The sequence below is a fragment of the Bactrocera latifrons genome, unplaced genomic scaffold (assembly GCF_001853355.1).
Source record: "Bactrocera latifrons isolate USDA-ARS-PBARC rearing strain unplaced genomic scaffold, ASM185335v1 scaffold_236, whole genome shotgun sequence".
NCBI lineage: Eukaryota > Metazoa > Arthropoda > Insecta > Diptera > Tephritidae > Bactrocera > Bactrocera latifrons.
Window position 1 is genome coordinate 268,991 of NW_017535919.1, and position 23,919 is coordinate 292,909.

General features: G+C 33.8%; 1 protein-coding gene across 8 annotated transcripts in view; it reads left to right on the forward strand.

Moving 5' to 3' along the window:
• Positions 1-23,919, forward strand: part of LOC108968990 (pericentrin) — a 55,642-nt gene that overhangs the window by 19,170 nt on the left and 12,553 nt on the right. For 5 of the 8 annotated variants that reach the window (XM_018933418.1, XM_018933413.1, XM_018933414.1 and 2 more), the window contains 7 exons: positions 232-567; positions 16,321-16,446; positions 18,576-19,766; positions 20,079-20,246; positions 22,452-22,646; positions 22,768-22,950; positions 23,538-23,879. In XM_018933418.1, coding sequence (XP_018788963.1) covers positions 232-567; positions 16,321-16,446; positions 18,576-19,766; positions 20,079-20,246; positions 22,452-22,646; positions 22,768-22,950; positions 23,538-23,879 — 2,541 coding nt within the window. The remainder of the gene's footprint in view (positions 1-231; positions 568-16,320; positions 16,447-18,575; positions 19,767-20,078; positions 20,247-22,451; positions 22,647-22,767; positions 22,951-23,537; positions 23,880-23,919) is intronic. The other 3 variants (XM_018933420.1, XM_018933419.1, XM_018933417.1) reach the window with 2 other exon arrangements.

Here is a 23,919-nt window from a genome sequence, read left to right on the forward strand (position 1 = left end):
AACCTTTGTATATATAGTATGTTTATATTATTATTGTATTGTGGCTTGCTCATAAGTATCTTCAATACAGTCCTTACTAATTTTATATGTTGTTATTTATAAACGCTAACCGCATGTCTTTTTTGCATCCTCCTTTTTGTGCCTTAACGCCATCATCCGAAATTTCCATGAATACATACATACATGTACATACGTCCATACATAAAAATGAAACAACATGCATATATCTAGTCGGTTAATAAAACAAGAGCTACTTCGCCCGCTAATGTTTGCACCAGAAATATGTTTAATAAAACAATAACAAATGTGACAACAAATAATATGAAATCCACAAACGACAGCGAAATAAAACCACAAAACATCAACAATATTGCCAATCAAGAATCAGTATCATTACAAGTACGCGATTCCAATACATCCCTGATAATCATTGACCAGGATGAGCTGAATCTACACAACGAATCACAAGTTATACAAAAAATAATTGAAGAGTACGAAAAACGCTTACAGGAGCAATTGACTTTGGCTCGCGAAGATATTGTGCATGAGTTGGAAACCCAGATACAGGTAGGTTTTTCCATATAATTAACTACATTTCTCAAATATTTAATGTTTTGAAGCATTTAGTAAAATTTAAAAACGTAACGCATTGTATATTATATTCATAATAACTTTTTTTTATATTTAATATTATCAGTTAATTGGACAAGCATCATTAAATAATATTTCTAACTCAATTACGCCGTTTATTTATTTATCAATTTGAAATAGTTGCTTTAGTAAAATTTTTCTTTAAGAAGAATCTTACAATCTCTCGCCCGATTGTTTACAAAATTACAAATAATTACATTTGAGCCAAAAATAAATCCCAATCTCGAGTGATAAGTTCCAGTACTATTAAGGTGATCTTTTTTAAGATTTTTTTTTTAAATGGCTTACAATTTTTACTTGCAACTGAATTTTGTGTTATAGCTTCCTAATTATTTTGTTTATTTTCTATGTGTATACCTTTTTATTTTATTTTAATTATTTTTGCTTTTTTGTTACATTTTGTGAGTCATCAATTTAGTTCTTGCATGCAGCGGCATCTTGCTTGTGATATGTATATTCATTCTACATTACATCCACTACTTCCATGTTCCTTCTTTGCTTCAGCACACATTTGACAATTCAGTAGAGATTTATTCATTGGAGTGTGTGAAAAATGTGCGTCGCGGTGAGATTTTACGCATTTCTTTGATGTGTTGCCAAAATGGTGTACCGCTACTGCCGGTAATATGGACTTTATTTATTGCTTTAACATTTCGACATTACTACTCGAATCCTCTGGAACAAGAAATTACCAAGAATTAGAAATAAAAGTAGAAAAAAGAAATTTTTAACATTTTCTCTTAAACTATCGTTTTGTTTTTTTAATTATTTTTAAAATGTGGTGCCCTGCAGGTTCAAATCCTCCCTTAAGTATCTTGCCTTAATTATTATATAAATTAACAAAAACTTAAACTTATATAGCGAATATATTTCGGCTTGAAAAGGCTTCTACTACATAGAACAATTCACATCAAACAATATACGCGTTAAAGCGGTTCGTGTGAACTTATAGAATTCTTCAGTATGATATAATAATATAACGCATGGCTAAAACATTTCCTAAGGTGATCGGCCAAATATCGAATATCAATCTTTCTTAAAATATTTCGAAATCATAAATCTGTCACTTAGAATCTCAACTGACATTCACTGTTAATGAAAAATTAATTCATACCAAACAAAATTATGCTGAAACCCTTGCATTTCCATAACTTATGATTTCCCTTTCCACCAGTCACGAATTTTGTTGTAACTTATTTCCATGTGAACATCAGTAAATAGATTCACTCGAACTAGAGATGAAAGCACAGAAAGCGGAAATGATATTTGGGAGTTTTACCATCATTAAAGTTTATAACCATAAAGTAACACGAAAAAAGTTTTTTTTTTTACAATTAACTAAAATAATAAGTAAGGAACATTTTATACTCTTACAACTTACCGGAGTTAAAGCAGGCAAACTTCCTTCAAGTGCTAGCTAAACTTTATATTAAGAAAATGTTGCGAAGAGTTAGTTCATGGGAGTTGGGTAATATGAACTAAATTTTTTCTATTTTTGCCAATACTACATATGATTAACATACTTATAAATAACAGGCTTATAAAGTGCTACCGCGGTTTCGTTAAGGTATCTCACATACAATAACCAATCTATATGGAGTAAAGTCAGCCGGATGTTAGACAATTTTGATATTAGTTATATAGAGGCTGGGTCAAGTTTTCGCCCAATTTTAGTCACAAAGATACACTGCTATGAGTAAAACACGTTCTCTAATTTTTATTGAGATAACACACATATTGGCCGATATATGAGCTATAAAGTCACCCGGAAGCTCGAAAATTGACCGTATTCAAAACATTTTTGATACACGGTGATACTATTATCTGGAAAAGATATCTTTCTGATAGGTTTTTCTCGAACACAGCTTATATGTGTTTCATAATTGATACAATTCAACCGGATATTAATACTCAAAACCACATATTTTAAGGGTTTGAGCTGAGTATTAGAACTCAATATTTGTTTAATCGTGCTCAAAAAGTTATAATAATACGGTTATACCTCTGTATTGCTATTAAATTGAAATAAATATTTTACAGATCAGTTTAATAATATAGTAAGATACCTGATTAGCAGTTCCTGCAGTTAATGTTTTAGGTAAATAATTCAACGAACACATACTTGTTGGACTCTTTCAGTGAGTAGCTGGTGAAACCTTTAAAGAACCGACAAGGAATAAATTTAATTATAGTTAGAAGTTTATACTGGATTTTAGTAATCATAAAAACAATAATACAACCAAATAACCTTAACTTTTATTTAAAAATTGTTGAGCACTTTTGTACCTTTCGCCTTTGCTTCCAAAATGAGATGCATATCGGTGCCTATCTGGATACAAAACATAGGATTTTACGCTAATGCATTTATTTATTTTTTCCCCCGGCTTCAAAGCAAATATCCACGATGAGTATGCCTACATTTCGCCTCGTGCACTAGCATCATCTTTGGTTTCATTTTCATTTAAAGAAGTGGCACTTACTTCCTCTTTTCCTTTGTGTGCCTTTGATTTCTTGTTCCTAATTTTAGAGTCTATTTTGGTATTCGAGTGCTCACGTGTTTGAGCGTCATTTACTTCATATTGTAAATACTTACATATGTCGATGGGACTGCTGTTACATAATATAATGTAAAAAGTAAAGTTCACTATAACTTCAAGAAGAATATTTTCATCAGATGTCAACAATTTAGAATGTGTCATTATACCGTGATCATGGGCATATTAAGTTTGCAAAGAACTTTGTAAAACCCAGAAAGAAACGTCGGAGACGTGATCATGGTGTCGAGTTGAGTCATGAATTAGGCATGTATTTCTGTTTGTCTATATTTACGCGAATTATGCGTCTATAATTGATTTCCTTATAACGGAATTATACCAAACCAGGTTTAAAATCTTTGTCAATTGATTTTTATTTGCTGGCTTCTGATTAGTATCTGCAAACTTCATTATGTGCCCTAAGTGCTCAATAGGGTTAGAATCGGTCGAGTTTCCAGACCCTTAATTTTTATGGCCAATTAAAAATAAAAGTGCGAGCTAAATAGCTTCATAGATTGGCATGGCGGTGCCCCATCAACTAGGGGCAGAGGTCCCAATACATGGTATGAAAAGCAGCCCACTCTTTGAGGAAACTTAATTTTATTTACCACACAATTATCCTAGAACCTTTCAACTCAACGGCGCACGTAATGAAAATTGAGTGAGCTTAGCAAATTAAATATCGTCAGACCACATAATCCGTTCCCATACATTTTGATCCCAATTATGATACTTTTTAGCTCAAAAAACCAAGATCCTTCATTCTTTGTGTTAGTAATGGTATTTTGGCAGGGCTTCTTCCATATAAACCCAGACTATTTTTTTTTTACAAAGACGGGATTTTTTTTTTAAATAGTTGAACATATTTAATACATTTATATAAGTTGAAAGTTGTTAAATTTAATTTTTCATTGAAAAGTCGTCGGAAAATGTTGACGTATGTATGATATCAGATACATATTTTACGTCACTAACTTATATTAAAATTAAAAACTATAAAACTTACCATACAATTCATCCTAGCAATTGCGCACGTGGCGGAAGCGCAAAATTAATTAAAAATACGATTTAACATTTTAAGGAAGAAAAACTTTCAACTGATAAGTTTCAAGCTACAACAGTGACTATTTACGGAGTTATAATCCACTCTCACTTACCTCTTTGTGCAGTCCTCCAAGGCATGAAATCCACACAGATTACAGACATAGATTCATAAATGGTGGGGATTTCAACGCAAGGAACATGTACTGGGGTTCAAGGCTTACGACTACAAAGGGGAGAGAACTCTATAAAGCATTGCAGTCAACCGAAAGTTACGCATTCTCGACGAACTTACCATCATATTAGTCATCAGATAATCAAAAGATTCCAGACCTGATAGACCCGGAACTATTTGTCGATCAATCTGCCTTATGACCTTAACTCGGATTATTCCCCAATCTATTTAGGCTATAGTGAAACCGTCATCTTTAAGGACATAAGGATTGGGAATACTTTAAAACGATCATGGAATGTTACGAAAGTAAATATGACTATATATATTAAATACAGACCAGTTGGAATCTGAAATTTTACACTTTACAACAAGTATGCAACACGCAGCTTGGAAAAGTGCCCGGAATTAAGGAAAACTGCTGTAAACCCTCAATATCCTAATGATATAAGAGAAATAATTAAATTAAAGAGAAACTACGACGTAAGTGGCACCAAACTCGTTGCCCAGCTGATAAATCAATTGTAAATAAAGTTTCTAAAGATCTAATTGAAAAATGAAGAGGTTTAAAAATGAAAGTTTTGCAAAATATTTCTCTTTGGAAAAGCTGTAAAAGACTACCAACACCAGAAACTCAAGTATGTCAAATAAAATAAGTGCTGATCGCTGGGCCAGAGACGACTCAAAGAAAGCAGAAGTATTTTCGGATTATTTAGCTAAAATATTCTCCAAATATGAAACACACGTAGATTATCCTACTGCTTTCAGTCAAGAAAGCGAAGAAATCTCAAGTTGCACAAGCAATGAGATAACTGAGGAAACCAAAAATCTGAAAAACAAAAAATTCATCGGTTACGACTTGATTACTGCCGACGTCCTAAACCAGCTTCCTCAAATAAGTATAGTAAAAATTACCAACATTATTCTTGCTATTTGCTTTTCATCTTAAATATGTGGCAAATAATTGAAAATTGCTGAAGTTATCATGATTCCAAAGCCAGGAAAACCTGGATATGATGTATCTTCTTACAGGCAAATACCACTTCTACCGATAACATCGAAGCTTTTTGAGGCAATTCTCATAAAACGTATCAATAAAATAGTTGAACGAAAAACTATAATTCCAGCGCATCAGTTTGGGTTTCGAGCCAACCATAATATGACTGATCAAGTCCTCATGATTACACACATTATTGAAATATACAAATACAAAACATCACTATTCTCTGTTTTTGAAAAAGACGAACAGTATTCGAACGGCTACAACCAATTCTTGCTGATATTATATAATATTATAAATTATACCAAACATGAAAATGTTTTAGTTGAATTTACTATATATCTTAAGAATCGGTGAATATGTAAAATATGCCAATGACAGTGGCAGTAAATGTTTTCTTTAACACATGCATACTTGAGTTTACTACCAAAACTAGATGAAATATGGTGAATCCTCCCCACACCACAAAACCAACAAAATAGCTTTCCAGAATATTATGGTGAGTTTTTAAGGCGTTGAGTTTAATTGAAGCTTACTGATATAGTATATCAAAATTTGTTTCAACAGTAATAATGCATGATATATTGGTTGAAAATTTGGCGAAAAACTCACGAAGAATCAATGTAGTATGCGACTCTGTGCATTATTGGGGTGCAAAAAAAAAAAAAAAAAGAATGGTTGGCCACGATGAATAACACTCAAATAGTATTCCTTATTGATAATTTGGCCGGTCGGAAAGAATTCTTAGTGCATCACACCCCGACAACCGAAGAAAACTGTCAACATAACCTTGATTTTTGATCTGTTTTGACGTCTCACTCTCTCCTTGACTGGGGCAATTCTTTTATTTTATTGACGTGTTAATCATCACTTGATGTTGATGGCCGTTCTGGAAATTTAAATTAAAAAGCCTTACTATTTTTTGTACCCAATACAATAAATTTGTATTTATAAATATGTGGAAAGGCTTTAATGGAAATAATTGGTAATTTATTTCTTACATAACAAGTACTGTATTTAATCTCATTTCCGCTAATATTTAAGGTATCTCAATGCAATTAGATGAACACTATCCTGTTAAGTTAGTATCCATAGGGTCCAATTCATCCAAACTTCAACTTTTAGCAATAGAAGAGCAAAAAATTGCAAAGAACGATTTTATTACATTCAGTGCTTGACCTTGATAGAGTTTATTGCGTAAAAGATCCACTTATTTAATGCCATTGAACTTGTTGTGTCATTACGCGCAGTACATAATTACAAATAAATAAACCAAAGTTCTTGTTGCAAGTTCTCTAATTCGACATTGTCCCTCAGCAATTGATTTTCTATTTGATATTGTTCTCATACTAATGATCATTCCAAAGTTAATTTCATTTCGTTGGTCCAGATTTTCTCCATTCACTCTCCAACTCTCCACTTTTGCGCTCTGTTATCATCCAGTGAAGATGCCTTCAACGTTCCTCTCTCTCACGCTGCGCGTTGTTTTTCAATATTAAAAGTTTTCGATCTGGTAGTGAACAGCATCAGTACATCGTGAGATTTGTTTGCGTGCGTTCATTGAGTAAACGGTCTAGTGTTATGCTCGTATTCTATGTTGATCGAAATAGAAGACAAATCGTGTCTATGTCATTTAAAGTGCTTAAATACGTACTATTTTGAATTAGAACGCGTGTGGTGAAAAGTGAAATGATGTTTAGAAAAAAGTAAACACGTTTTCTAAAATAATTAATGCAATGTATGCAAATACAAAAGTAAAATAAATATCAGATTTTGACCTGTGCGTAAATTCTGTCTAACAGTGGCAACGAAATTCTTAAAAATAAATACTGAAATAATTTTTAACTTGTGTGTGGAAAATTGTTGGTGACAGCTCTATAAATATAACCAAGTACCGGCAGAATCGAAATCGACGTTGTGTGTCGATGTATTGTGATTAACGGTGATATTTTGGCAGTTCTTTGGTAATATAATTTTTTAAAATACATTTTATCGCCATTTGAGTATAACATATAAATTTTTGCCAATCTCTTGATGATGAAGGCATACGTATAGTTTGTACTTATAGAGTTGACATTTCTTGCAGTTAATTCAACTAGTTATCAAGCGAGTTTTTAGGTTTCTTTCAGACAAAATTAGTGGTTCATAATGTATTCAATTTGAAGCAAAACTATGAGCTTATTTCCACAAAGTATGCTTAAAATTAGCAGTCAAAGTTCCGGTATATGTACGTATATTTAAAAATGATTTTCGGTGATCCTGTCTCGGCAGCCGAATGTGTGATAGTTCTTAAGCTTATAAATATAAACTGTTAGATAGGTTGTCATGGAGATTAGATGGAATTTTTAGTCGATTTTGAAAATTTCATAATTGTTATCATAAAAAGTTATATGAATTAACAATAATTTCTTAGTTGAGTAAAAGCGGCTTAGCGACATTCGGCAAATGAGGGGTGTTGAAATATTTCGTTTTTTTCCCAGCATTGACATTAAATTTTTTGATTTCGACATTTAAAATATTTGAAATCTCGGATTGAATAACACCAAATAATACCAATGTTCCTTGCTTGTAATAAGGGACTTGGGTCGGCTTTAGAATACCGTCCCAGGATTTCGAGTGAAAAATATAAGTGTAATATTAATTTTAAATCGAAAGAATACGTAATTCAAATAGTGGTAATTTTCAACTTTAAATGAAAAAATCTCGACAACTATTGGTTTCCTGTGGCTAAACTATATATATTCTTGAACTGGAGAATTTCTTCTATCCGACCATACCCATTTTATTCCCGAAATCGTGGGACGGTAAACTAAAGTCTTCCCATCTTCCACACCTTCCTTTGATAATATATTTTATTTAACTCTATACAGGGTTTATTAAATTTACCACAAGTTTTGCAACTACCGGAAGTAAACGTCGGGGACCTCATAAATTACATATGTATGTATAAATCTTAAGTATCCTTTTTCCCCAAGAAATTGATCGTTTATCGAAAGTGCAGACATCGGACTGCTATACAAAATGATTAAACAAAATCAAGTTCTTGTAAGGAAACATTTTTGTTTGGAAGATAGTTTCAGCAAATTTGGCATATATTATTGTTCAAGGGAACGCTACAATCACAAATTGTTTAGCTCAAACCACTATATCATGTAGTTGACGGTCAAATTGACCGATTAAAATCAAGAGAAAGATCTTCATAAAATATGTGAAGGGTATTCCAGATTCAGTGGACTGAGGATATTTGTTCTTTAAATACAAACCGTGTCCGCGTGTCCAGCTATAAATAAAACTACAACACTAATGCAACGGTTGCATGTACTTTCTTCTTCACATATTTATGTTGCATGCCTATTTAAGTATGTATGTATAAGCATAAGTATGTGTTTAAGACACTCGGCATACCGCAAATTTGTATGCTGCTGGTAAGAATAAATGTTGCTACAGCCATTTGTTGGACTCTCCAAAGTTCATGCAATTTTCCGGGTCCAAAGGAGCGCTCTGCGAGTGCGAACGCGCCAAATTAATTTAGTCAGTGACTGAAGCAATCGTTTATGCGTTTTAATCGATTGATGATTATATTGAACAAAGAATATAAGCTTACACAAAAACAGCCGATAAGCGGAATTAAAAACAAAAACAAAGACTTTGTGCGCATAACTAGCACGTTGCACATGTGTGTACATAAAATGTATGTACGTGTGCACGACTTAACTTGCAAACAAGAACAAAAAGTTCCATTCCTGATTGATGAACATTTCATTAGTGCTGTAATCTCACGAAGTTTTGGCCTTTAATCTTTTATTGATTTCCCTTAAAAGTGCACTTGGCGAAATGAGAGTTCTCAAAACTAAAAGCAAATCATATTTTTTAATTGTGAGAGGAAATAAATACTGCAGCACAAGTAATAAGTCAATTAAGGCAAAGTTAGAGGGATATCATGGCCAAATGTTTAATTGACTTTTAGGTTGAGTAGAAGTTTTAGATAAGAATTACAGTTAAATTATCAATTAAGATGCAAAAAGTTGGAAGATATTGAGGATAGTCTGTTTGGATTTTTATATTTAAGCGTACACGAATTACTACGCGACCATTAAGGCTGAGAGCTTTTAGGTCATGGGTTCGCGTCTCAAAAATCTTATATTTTGTTGGTTCGGACGAATTCCTAAAAATGGTTAAAATAAATAAATATGTTTATGTAAAAAATTTGCGCCAATAGAATTGTCCGTTACATTTTTTCCATACTGTGCAATTAAAAATTTCAAATAAAAAATTGTTTATTTTAATAGCTCTGAAGTAAATGTCAGAAAATATTTTGCGTCCGTAAGACTCAATAAAAATTTATTTTACGCGAAAATGGCTAGCGAAATGGAAATGCGCGAAAACATTAAAAATTTCCAAAAAGAAAGCCGAAGAACTTTGTTGTCATTATCAAGAAAGACTAAAGTACTTCGGATATGGCACTGCAATCTATTGACTCAGCTGTTTCCCCAGCGGTAGTTTCCGACGGGTCCGATCGCTTACCGTCAATGGGTTTCAAATGGCCGCGAGGACAAAGCAATGAAGTTATCTACGAAAAATTTAACTAAGGGATTGTTTAGTTTCTATCATAGACTGTTATTCTTATATGTACATATAGCACTTATAGAAAAACGAAGAAAATATGTACATATGTATATATGTTTTTGTTATATAATATGTTTTGTTTTTTACAAATTTCATATACTTATTTATTTCTACTTATGTATATTATACAAAAAACTGTATGTGGAAACCAATATTCCTCGATTTTCTATAAATCACTCGACAGTTATATAAAAATATATATGCAAGGTGCTTGAAATTGATGTACATAAATACATGTAAATATAATTAAATAAGAAGAAAAAACAAATTCAAATTTAAGGTCCTTGAATTCGAATATTCATCTTTCTATTCTAACTTGCTGCTGGTTCGACTCGTCACTCTTCAAATATAGACGAATCGAAGTTAGCTTCGCTAGCTAGTACAAATAGGGGCAAAAGCCGAATGTTATTTTAAGATTACTATTCTTGTATTGTTTTTACCGTTATTATATATCTTTCAATTGCATTACGTCACTATTTAAATGGCTCTTTCTTCAAATCACTTCGATGCTTTGTTTACAAAACTTGCACTCTATAGATTTACACGAGCCTTCATGCATTCATGAAGAAAAACAATAACATGTCTAACCCGTTGTTTTGTTTATTATGTCACGAGTGATGTGAAGAGAAATTGACATTTACCTGGGTACGAATCCCTTCAAAACTTACAATAATAAACAAAATTGACGAAAGTGAAGAATAACACAAACAACAATCATGTGTGGCTTAGCAGGGTTTGATCGGTGTTGAAACATGCGCCGACATGCGCTTTAATGAATGAGTTTTTCAAGTGGCACGTGGGCAGAACTCGGTTAAAAAGACCAGGTCTTTTGTGTGTCTTTTTTGTGGTGTTGAAGGGCATGTACATAATTAAATTACTACGTGCGAGTGCTATAATGTCAGAGATGTTGTCACTTCTCTTTGTAAACAGCTGCTGCAGGATCTATGTATATCTTTTCGGACATAATAACATAAACGGTCTCAAAAAAATGATGTCTTACCAAATTTTAAATTATATACTATATCGATGAATCTCAATATCTTTATAGCAAAAAAAGAAAAAAAAAAACAACAAACACATGCGAGAGTTGTAGCACATGAACATTTTTTATTAGCTCTGCTCCTAATTTTTTGCTACGGCTACGCCAGAGCAGAGCACAGCACTTAATTTTTGGCTATTGCTACAGCTATAGTTTTTTACCTAACAAAACTCAGAGCGGAGCAAATACTTTTACATTGTTCTGTATGGCTCCCGTCGAAGTGAGAGCGGTAGCAAAAGGAAAAAGAAATGCTACGGGAGTAGCGTAGATTTTCAAACGCTGCTGCTGCAATATAGCAAGCTTTCATATTCGACTTAAATATATTGTAACATTTAAAAATGCCAATTATCCGAGCAGTTCCTTTTTTTGACATTTCATGAACACAAAACTGACACAATCGTCGTCAGCAAATTTTATGATGGCAGAAGAAAGTAAAGTGAAATCGCTGTTTATTTTAATTTATAATTAATTAATATCATTTATTATGTTTTAATTGCATATACTAATGCATATTACTTGAAATACTTTTTCTAGGCAAAATTAATTTTAAGATTTTCACTTCTCAAATGTCGCGAAAATACTTGCTTTGATTAAGTTAAGTGTCAGTTGAGAATCTGCAGAAAAATCACGGGGTTGCTATATTGGTGCAGTTGTTTGCTTGCTCGCACATGCCCTACGTTCTGGCTGATTTTTAGGACTATAGTCTATCAAAGTTTCTTTGCATAATAGTTACGAAATTATGTTCTTCCTATACATTTTTATCAATGGTAGTAACAGTTTTGCGATTACTGAAATGAAATTATTAATCAAGGCAACGCGACATTTGAAAGTAAACATTTAATGACGCTAGTTGGAATAGTTTAAAGCCAAAGCGGCGGAAATTCTTCACTAATTTCTGATGCAATTTTATTGATTTCGTTGTCACTTAGGCCCGTAGTTAGATTTTTTTCTTTTAATGAACGGTTAAATAATAATATTTCATTAAAATATAAAGAAAATATCTATCACCTAGAAATTAAGGGAGAAAAAATAATAGAGGAATTTTAGAAATGGTTGAAAAATGCCGATTTTCGAACTCTATACCTTAAATAAATAGTGCTTCGAAAGAATTGCGTGGAAATTCAAACCAAAATTTTTCAAAATGAGATGACTATGATTTACTGTAAAAGAAATCTGTATATAAATAAATACCCTTGGCCATTAGGCCATAAATTCATCAAAACCCCTTAACACTTTGGTGCTTTCAAACTTTAGTAGGTCACTGTTGTTTCCTTGTCTCATCTGTTGTTGCTTGTCTCTTCGTTCTAAATTTAATTTAAATTATTTTTCATTGCTAACACCCAGTGCCTTTGGTGCTAAATCGAAATTTAACGGACACTTCTATCGTTGTTGTCACTTAGCTTTCATTAATGTTATGCGCCTAATAGAATATTTATATGTATGTGTGGATACTTTAATTTGATTTATATCTGACCGTTAGAGGCCAATTATTGGTGGGCAACTGCTGGTTTATTCGTTGAAAATCATACACAATTTTGTATAAATGTATAAAGAGGCTTAGATGAATGTGTATATGTATGTCGATATGTTAAAAATGTGCATAATATCTCAGCATCTGTGTACACATACTTATCTATTCATGGCTTCATTGCGTCAATCTTCAGCTAATTTAGATTGCTGAATTGAAGTTCACAGTATTTGAAAAACGTCACAGACGCAGTAATACGGTTCGAACACGCTTAAAAGATAACAACAGCAAAAAAATAGGTCATATTTTGGCTGAAATGTGAATAGTGTTTATGGTCCTGACACTTTAACGGCCAGACATGACGAACTTCGGTTTGGTAGATTGCTTTTTTATGACAGGACGCCAAACGTTCTCGAAGGCCAATTGTCAAAAAATGGATAAAATAATGAAAATCGGCGACTCCAAGTCCAGTGATCGAAACGAGAAATCAGTTTTGAAGCGTTTTTCAGTTCCGTCTCGCATTTGTATGTTGGAATGGTGATCTCATATTTTACATACGAGAAATGGATGTGTAGAAAAATATTTAGAATACCAGCTAATAATATTTTCAAGGCCAAATTTATTACCCAAGTTTCCTAATCCTTTGGGAAGTTAAATACTCAGCAATGAATTACATTTCTTGTTTTAAATAGAATGTTATTCGAACTAAAGCTTTTACAGTTAAAATAAACTGTTACGAACAAGAAAACAAAGTGTCTTTCCGGTTGTCTTCGCGCCTACAAAATACCGGGTTTGTTGAAGAAAAATACTATTTATCTGAGGAATCTATGTCTTAGTTATCGTTTGCATAACCATAAAAAATGCCAAATTAAAATTAAAAAGCAAATATGTACCAGTATAATATAAAGGTACGCTCTAAATTCTGCGCTGAACTTGCATCAACTCAGCGGTACCTAGTATCGATCAACGCTAATAAAAATCAGCTTTGCACACGGCTCGGCTTTGAGCGTCCACTCTGCAGAAGACACCCTTATTATATTGTAGTATTTAATACTTTCCGATAGATGGATTAGCTTCGGCCTCTACTCTGATCAGCGTCCACTCTGCGCTGCCTGTGCGATTTCGTACAAAAATGTACGCGTACAATTTTGAAGCTGATTTCTCGCATTCGCTGGGAAATTCTTATTGTCGGACCTGGCATCTGTTTCTGTTTATGGTGATTAATTTGGTTGAATTTGCCTCAAAAAAAGTTTGTGAAAATCACATGTCGCAATTTTTTGCTAATACCCCCGTCCCTCCAACGGTTTGATCTTTCTAGCTACGCTAAATAAATCCTTTAATTTAATGCAAAAATAATGGGTTTCTTTTTACTAGACCTTATTGTATGTATATACCCTTCAATACCCTTCATCTGCTATGTTTTAAAGGCACTAAAATATTTTCGAGTTTTTCTGCTTTATAAACTGTAAGAAAATTCACCAAAATTAGCAATACCCATACATTATGTTTTCACTCGATGTCGGTGAAGTGATGTCAAATTATCAGCTGCTCGCAATAATAAAGCTCGGAGCGTCAGAAGCTTTTTTACTCTTAATAAATTTATTTCATCCATTGACTTTATATATGTGCATATAATTTTCCTTGAGAGAAACCTTTTGAATATTTCGTTTTCGTGTAGAAGAGATTTATCAAAAATTTCGCTTCTCTCTCGACCGATTTAGTAGAACTAACATAATTTTGGTAATGATGTACTCCTTTATTTTCGAAAATATTTGCAGTGAGTTTAAAAGTACATCGCATTAACGTTTTTCTAAATGTTTCATCTATTATACTTATAGGTATACATACATACATAGAATATAAAAATTTAAATGTTTCGGAAATTCACAGCATTACCCAATTGCGCAATTTCATTTATTTTGCATATATCAGTATTGTGAAGGTATTGATCAAAATAAAACACCGTTTATTAACCGAGTATATTTATATTTAATTGTGAATATTAGAATGTTTAATTTAGTATATAATTCAAGAATATTAAACGTAAAGCTCTAAAAACCAAAGTTGCACGTCTTACTTTCTCGCGTTTGCTCTCGATACTCCCTTGCCCCCTGTTGTATGTATGTACTATATACAATATTATATGAACGCGTAACGGTTTACTTACTACTTACATAGTATAATTAGTAATAAAATCAAATATTTTCGATTGCCAGTACTTGTTTGTTCAATAAAAGGGATATAAATTGATTCCACAGAAGAATAAAAAATCGTGAATTTTCCTGAATAATATTAATGAGTCGTTCATTTGCGAACGTCATCGGAATATAATACACACACTTGCTTTATACATTTATTTTTTTTTTTATAGTATCACTTGCCAGATTATTTGTACTTAATTGTTTATCTTCCTGGAAATTGTATACCATACACATTATAAGAGCTGCCATCGGTTCAGGAAACTATGGAGAGTATAATTAAATATAAACTGTATTCGCTTCGCCAAACGTTAGAGAGTAGCGAATCGAAAAATACCAGCTATGTATTTCACGAACATATATACATAGTGCTTTATGACAAAAAAAAAATGTTATTGTCACAAATCAGTTGTATTAATTTGCATTTGTCAATTCGAAAGTAATATTTGTTTGGGCCATTTGTAATTGTAAAAGTTTTTAAAAATCTGGAAAACAAATCTTAAAAAAGCGGTCTGAGATACTATATTTTTCCGACTTGAATTTATAAAATTTGCTATTACAAATGAAGTTTTTCACAAGTGGGCAGAGAAATGACGAATCGAAGACAGCTAGAATAGATGCTTGCCATTTGTATACACACACACTCTATGATTAAATATTTTCCTGTTACTCTATATTTTTTAAGAAGATAAGAAGGTAACGATCTTTAAAATGCGGTTATTAAAAGAAATTCCCACTTCAAGTAGTCTTTCAGATGGATTTACATGATGAAAGATAATTCAAGCTTTTCTAGCCAACGACTTTGGTTACTGCGGGCCAGTCAGCCTTTGATGAATGGCCCATATTTGAGGTTTTATTTTTATCAAAATTCAATACAGTGTCTTTGTTTAAGCGTAATGTTTACTTCGCTGACACCCGTTGAAAACCCCATGTAAATTTTCCTAAAAGACGCATGTAAACAATGTGTTATTGCATCTGTCTGTATGCCAGCCCTCTGTCAACAAAGCGAACTTTTGGTAAATCTGTAACTTGAAAGGGGAACTGAACGTTGAACTATTTCCAAAGGGAAATTTGCGGCACCCTAATTAAGAAATTGATAAAACATCAGACACACACAAGAGCGGGGGTAAAAATGGAACTTTCATTGCTGTGAACTCAAGCCACAATTCAGTGTCGAATCCCGCCACTCCTGAAATCTCTTGATGAAAGAAGACATTAGAGAACGAAAAGTATTTGTACATATAAATTTGTTATGGGTGCCGTGGCCATCAATTCGTATTCTTGCAATGTAAACAGAGTGCACATGTACGGTGTGGCACATGTTACTTCTAAATATATCAATATGTATGGTGTCATGTTGCCAGCTTAAGTTTTCGGAAAAGTGTTTGAGATCATGGTTTGTAGAGTTTTAAGAATATTTCCTTATTGAAAGTGCTTTATCTTTTCCTCTGTCTCTTCTTCGAGTATTACCACTTTAAGGGAACGATCGAAAAAATGTTCACAAAGCTCGTGTTGTATTTCCGCTCATATTTAAATCGAACAACAACTTGAATGCCAAATATTAATCTTAAATTTTGTGTTTTTCTTGCAGACTTTATTGTCGGAAACAACAACGGATGATCAACATTGGCCGCCGGAACTGATTTTATTGCGCGAGAAATTCACCGCTAAGAGTCAATTAAAAATCGCACAGCTTCAAATCAAACATGAAGAGGAGGTATGAATTTTAAATACGTGCGTATTTATATTTTTTCTGTGAAATTTGTTTAAAAGTATTCAGTTTATCATGTTTTTTTGAATTTATGTATAAAATTAGATATCCGCAAAGTTTGTTTGAAAAGAGAAAAAATGTTAACATCGATTGTACCCTATGGCCTATAATATCCTTCACAAATAAAAACCTTGTCCATACCGGATTTGATTTTTATCTTTTGTTTGTATGGCAGCTATGTACTATATGGTCTGATCTGAACTATATATTTAGAGCTTTCAGCATTGCCTTGCCCAATAATTTCCGCCAAATTTTGTGAAGATAACTTCTCAACTAAATAGAATTTTGCATACAAGAACTCGATTTTGATCGTTCACTTTGTATAGTAGTTATATGCTAACAGATGGATATAAATCATATCTACTTAAAATCAGAACAAATGGTTTTTTCGGCAAAATCAATTTATTTTATTCAGAAGACTCTCCTTCTGCTTCAGCACAGCTCTTTGCACGGTCCAAAAGTATGTCGAACGAATGTTTTAGCGTTGGCCAGTAAGACGGTGCAAGCCTTTTTAAAGGCCTCTCCGTTTGCATAACGCTTTCCTTTCATGGGCAAATGCATTTTTCCGAAAAGGAAGAAGTCGCATGGTGCCATATCAGGTGAATACGGGGAGTCGTTAATGGTTATCGTGCAACAAACGCTAACTTTCATCTTCGCGATATTGGGGCGCTTCAAAAGTCCAAGGTAGAATACCGCATTAACGTTTTGGCAGGGTGGAGCAAATTCTTTGTGGATAATGCCCTTGAAATCATAGAAACAAATCAGCATTGTCTTCACTTTTGACTTTTCCATGCGCGATTTTTTGGGTTTCGGCTCGTCCGGGTCCTTCCATTCAGCACCCTGGCGTTTCGTTTCGGGATCATATTGGAAACACCACCTTTCGCCATCAGTTACAATATTGTAAAGGAATTTTTGTCCTTTTGACCTCTTTAATGATGCCCTTCGAATGTTGGATTCTAAACAATTTTTGGTCGTCAGTCAATTTGCGCGGAACAAACCATGCACCCACCTTTCGTAAGCTCAAATGCTCGATCAAAATGCGATGCATCGATGTTTTGGAGATGCTCAATTCCATTTCCATGAATTTCAATCACGATTTCGGCAGATTTTTGATGAATTCACGGACAGTTTCGATGGAATTGATCACGGATTTTGATTGGCCCATATATGTCCTCACGACCACTTTGAAATCGTTGACACCACTCGTGCACTCTGCTACGGGAGAGGCAATCATCGCCATAAACTTGTTTCATCAATTGAAACGTTTCGGGAAATGTTTTAACAATTTTAAAACAAAATTTAATGTTGGCTCTTTGTTCGAAGCTCATTTTCGCACCGATAACACAAACATACTGACACATAACACGCAATAACTACACTACCAGTCGTTGAAATGTCATGCAATTCTCACTGAACAATTGATAAAGATAGTAGATTTTAATGCAGTCGATATAGAGGGCGCTAGATTCAAAAAGTCCTGTTTGCTTTGGAACGCACCTTGTAAAAACAATACAAATTCTTCATCCTGCCTGTATTTATTAAAAATAGTGCCAGGATCTTCTGAACTCTTGTCGGTTCACGTCTTAGAACTATTAAAGACATAGGGTTCTACGTTGTGAAAATTCAGTCGACAACACCAGTCTGAGTTAGGACAGTAGGTTGAGCCAAATAATAAGTGCGTTTTGCTTACACACGGTTCAAAGAAGCTCAACCACTATTACGACTCCTAATGAGTACTATTCATCGTCACCTTTTTAAGCCCTTTAACCCACCGTTAGAGCATGGAAAGAGTAATCGGAACACATGTTTAGAAATAATTCTTCATAATTTTAAGTTTTGTGTCCACTGGTCTTCTCAGTTAGTAAGCATTGCCTTTCCGTAAAAAATAAAATTTCGCAACATCATAAGGAAGAAATCCTTATAACAGGTTATATTCTTTGAATCGGATGACCGTGAAAATGTGAAATGGTAGTAGCACCAAATATAGTAAAAATTTTGAATTTACTTAAAATTGACTTTTTACTAGTTTTATAGAGTATGTTAAACTTAAAATATATCTGTTTGCTATTTCACAGATGTCGCGTCTAAAAATGGATTATGAAAAGCAGCTGAATCGTAAGAATAAACGCAATTCTACGTTCGATTCAGCTCGAAACTTGGAACAGATAATTAGTGATCGTGATAATTTGYGAGATCTGTGCAAAACTTTCCGCAGTGTCCTAGCCGAGCTCGCCAAATGCGTTGTGAATTGCGAGGAAGACATAAATAGCACACTCTTGCAAGAGGTGCAGCGCCTAATGGGAGCACACAATCGCACCTTAGGCGAGCAAATGCCAGAAGTGGATCTCAATATTTCAATATTGAATGCCTCACTTTCCTCTAATAAGCAGTCCCGTTGCATACCTGATGTACACAATTTATTGGAATTGGTAGAAGATCCTAGTCTGGTAGAATTCGTTAGCAACAAAAGTGGAGATGAGGATTTTGATTTGCGCGAATGCTTGGAACGGTTAAATACCGAAGCATTGTATCTGCTGCATCTCTCGGAAGAACTAAGCAAGCGCCAAAGGCGTCGTTTATCTAGCTTATCAAGTGGCTTGGAGAAAATTGATAGTTGCTGCGAAGGCGATAGCGATGGTGAAAAATCGCCATCCATTGGCGATCAGGTACATCGTTTTATACGCACCTCATCGCTGAATGAGCAAAACTTACCAACCTACAAAGAGCACATAAAACACCAGCAAGGACAGTTGCTCAATTCGCTGCCGCCCGATTTGAATCGACTACGCACTGAACACCTTGTGAATAATAATGATGAGCTCTTTTCCACGCCAGGTGGCAATGCATCCGAGCTAAATTTCCAAGTGCATGAATTGAAAAATCGTCTAGTCAAATCGGAAACCGACCGCGTCAAGCTGCAGGAAGAACTGGAGCACACAATCCAACGGAATGCAGAATTGGGACAAGAACTGCAGGCACTGCGTGATCAATTGTCACAGCTAAACTCACTCAACAACACCGATTATGCAGAGGGTTATGGCCACGGATCGCTTAGGAGCCCGCCACGCGCTGCCGGTTCGGACCGTTCCTCAACCAGTTTCACACAATTGCAGGAGAAGGCGCGCACAATACTCTCATCGCCTATGCAACAACAACCCAACAATGATGCCACCGTTGTGTTGCTGCAAATGATCGAAGACTTTTGCCGCGAAGGCGAGAAGGTGATGGAATGCGGAAAGAGGGATCGCGACGATCTGCAGTCGCAGGTGAGTGTAGTAGCTTCCTAGAATAATCGTTTAGTTGCATACGATGGGGTAGAATATATGACTTGTATGTACGTGTATGCATATGTCGCATGCAATAAATTACTAATTTCATTACAGTTATACCTAATTTTCATATTTAGGCATGTGAGTAAATAATTCTACTACGATTCATTAGAAAATATTACTCAACATTACATCGCAATTATTTTTTAAATATATAAGTACACATTTTAGTTTAGTGTAATAAGAACCATTTGTCTTATAATAAATATAAAAAAATTATTGTTTGGCAACTCAATGGACAATATGCAGATCGACGCGGCGGATAAACAGCTGAAAGCAACTCGTCATTTCCTCGAAGAGCAGGCTGCCGAGCGGGAACAAGAACGTGATGAGTTTCAACGCGAAATTGAGTGTCTAAAGGCGCAGCTACGCGATAAAGAGAAGGAGCGCAATGTTTTCGAAAATGCGTCCAAGGAGGTGAGTGGCATATGCACACATTCGACTCTCTGACTTTCAGTGTTATATCCATTGGATTTATTGATTCGGTGTTTGGTGCTTCATTTCTTCATTGCATTCTCTCTCTGTTGCTGTTGTTGATGTAATTCTGTATTTTAAGTTGTTGTTTATGTATTTTATGCAAGGAAATGTTTTTCAAATATTCTCATTTAATATTTTCACACTTTATTGAAATTTAAGCTAACAATTGATTGTGATTTTCTATTTCTAGTACTATGAATGGGATTATGAATTTATTTTATGAACGGAAATGTTACGAATAATACAATTAATTACTCATATTACCATAACTCGAATTAACAAATTTTATCTTTATTTTTCATTCCATTTTTACTAACAAATTGTTATTTTATTTAAAATGTTGATTTCATTAATAAAATTAAACTTGCATGTTTATTTTATATGTTTACGTAATTATATACTAAATAATGATAAGGTTCAATCAAGATGATTCAGATGTGGTGATTGGGTGTCCAAAACTATTCTGATTGAAAATTAAGTAGTAGTATGTGCACCGACACCAATACGGTATATACAATTTGAAGATAACAGCTGTCGTCAATTCAACATAAGTCATTCGTATATTTGTGGTGAATCAAACAAGTAGCTGACAAATCTGGTTTCTTGTTTTTTATTATGTATAGTTTTTGCCATAGTGAGCAAAGAAGCGTCTTATGTAATCCATATATTGATGAAACTTTTCACATTTTAGGACTAACGGCGATTATTCACATAAATGTCTATAAGACTCTTAATTATAACGGAATTGTATGGGAAATTTCAAAAAATAAAAATTACAAACAATTTTAATACTGTTTTCATAAGGCAAATATGTAGAAATATTATGTCTTTTATGTAAAAAAAATATACTTCAGCCAATTAGAAAACACTTGGTGCAGTCTCAGTATACAAAAAACAAAAAAAGTTATTTATTTACATTATATCTCTATGCTATATACTGTATGCATGTAAACAAACTGTCGAACACATCTAACACCTATTCGAATTTTATGGCACCCTGCCTCTGACGCGTACTGTGGTCGTGAAACAGCTTCTGAAACTAAGGAGTGTTAGGCAACTTTCCGCACGACTGCGGGATAGTCCAAAGGCAAATATGCATACACATACCTTTTTATATACATATGTATGACTGTATAAGGGCACATGTAATTTTGTAATATTTAATATACACTATGGCAAAATTGATGCCCGGAAATTGTAAATAAAACGCAAATATTTTATTTTTCATCAACACTTTTCATAAGCGCTTGTGATAAGCTTCATCTGCTTTAGCGAGTTTTGTTTTATCTCTTCGATCGACTGAAAACGGGTTCCACGGAAGAGGAAGAAATTACACACAGCCAAATCTGGTGAATTCTTACGCAAAATATCCAGCAATATCATTCGAACGAATTCGCGAGAGATGTTGAGCTCTCTTGCCATCTCTCTAGCACTTACCAGTTGAACGGTCGTCCATAACGATTCACCTAGGGTTCTGTTTTTGACGCCGAAAGCCTTTTCCAACATCCCCAACGATTTCGCACACGAAATTTCTTTAGAAATACAAAATTTTAGACAAATTCTTTGTTCGATATTTTATAAATTATGAAAAACGGGACGCACTATTGAGGTATACCGACTTAAGCAGCTGCTGTAAACAAATTGGCATAGTAATACGTAGTTCTGCCAACTTAGTAAAATACAATTTTTTAACATATGATTTACCCGGTTAATTTAGTTACAATTTCCGGGTGCTTTTTCGTCACAATGTACATATATATTTACTTGAGTAGAACATAGAATATTTCATCACTTTCATCATTTACTAAATTAACTAAAAGCAGCCATAAATTTAAGAATTAAAGAGCTCTTCCGAAATTGTTATATGTATACAAACGATAGAGTTTTTGTACAATAAGCACTGACCTTTCATCTATTCTTTTTTTTCTATTTTTATAGTTATACAAATTTGTTATTATTATATTATATATTTTTTACTTATAATTTTTTAAGCCAACTTGGGTGATTTTTTTCTTAAATAACCAACCCGTTTTTATGATATTATTGTTCAAGAAACTAAATTTTTATTTTCTATTGTAACTCTTGTATTCAATTGTTTACAGTTGTTCTGAATGGTATTAACTTTTTATAATTTTTACAACACAGAAGGAGCAATTGGAGGCTCAAATTCGTGAACTAACACAAAGGCTCAACGAGTCGATTGCGAAACGTGACAAATTTGAAGTTGAATTGAAGGCTTCTATTGATAAAATCTTCGTTTTGCGTGAAATTATCACCGAATTGGAAACCCAAGTGGAGACCAAGGCGCTAAATGAGCATGTCTTGAGTGAAAAGAACAAGGTGAGATAGCGGGATAGTTTCACATTATATATATATTTTAATGCTACCACGTGGATTAAAAATTCTATTTATTATAAAAACATTTCTTTAATAAATTTATAATTTTCTTGAACAATTGTAGCAACTGGAGGAGTACATAAACACCCAAACGCGTTCAAACGAAACACTTCAGCACGAGGTTCAGAGTTTAAAAGTGGAAATTGGTGCGGGCTACCAGGAGCGTATACGTTTTTTGGAAGAGAAAATGCAAAACATGCGTCCATCTGCAGAGCAAAGCATGGTGTTGGATCAAGTTGTAGAGCAGGTAAATTTTTATTATTTATTTAGTTTATAATTTTACATACATATGTATATGCTTTTTTATCTATCATAAAATTTTATTTTCATATAAGGCCTAACTCAGACAATTTATTCTGGGACTAAGAGGAAGGAATCGAATTTTTCTCTATAAAGCTTTATTAAATATATTAAAAAAAAAATAATAAAAAAGCCAATCTGCGAAATAACCTTTTTCGAAATGCATTTCATGAGCGTCGTTGATTCTATTAAATTTTGCTAAATTCTCGAAAATACCATAGAATTACTAGTAAAGTGTACATATGTATACTTTGCTTAAGATATTTAAATAAAAGGTTGCATTCTCTACCAAATAACTGTGAGGCGTAGTAAAAAAGTAGCGAGTACCAACATCGACCGATTTGAAAAATGCAATTTCGAGAAAAAGACGTTTAAAATTTGGCGTGCTGAAGCTATAACGGATTGGATTTTGTTGACTGAATAAAGTTAATAATTTTACGTTGAATAATTTAAATTTATTTTTACATGATTCAATTCTAATTTTGATTGTCTCAACACTTTATTAATAAGTAATTAATATTGGCGCAATTGCAGCTCCGCGACATTGAGAACACTCTTGACCAGAAAACGAAAACGCTAGAATCTGTACATCACTCGATTTCTTCAAATACAAATAGTGTCACCGAGGATGTGTCTGTAAGTGGCGCAGGTCCCGCCAACCCAGCGCCCTTAACAGGTGGTGCAGACAATGGAGTAACAATAACGCACACTCCAGGCTCTCCGTTGCATCCATCGCCACGACAGCATTCGCTTACCATGGAGGGAGTTCAACGCATTGCCGATAAAGTTGCCAAACACACGCGTGTCGAAGAGGCGGCCATCAAACGTATACGTGATCTGGAGATGCAAGTGACGCAGATGCGTGATGCCTGTGTGGTGAGTAACGGAACTTTCATACTATATACCAATTTTGGAG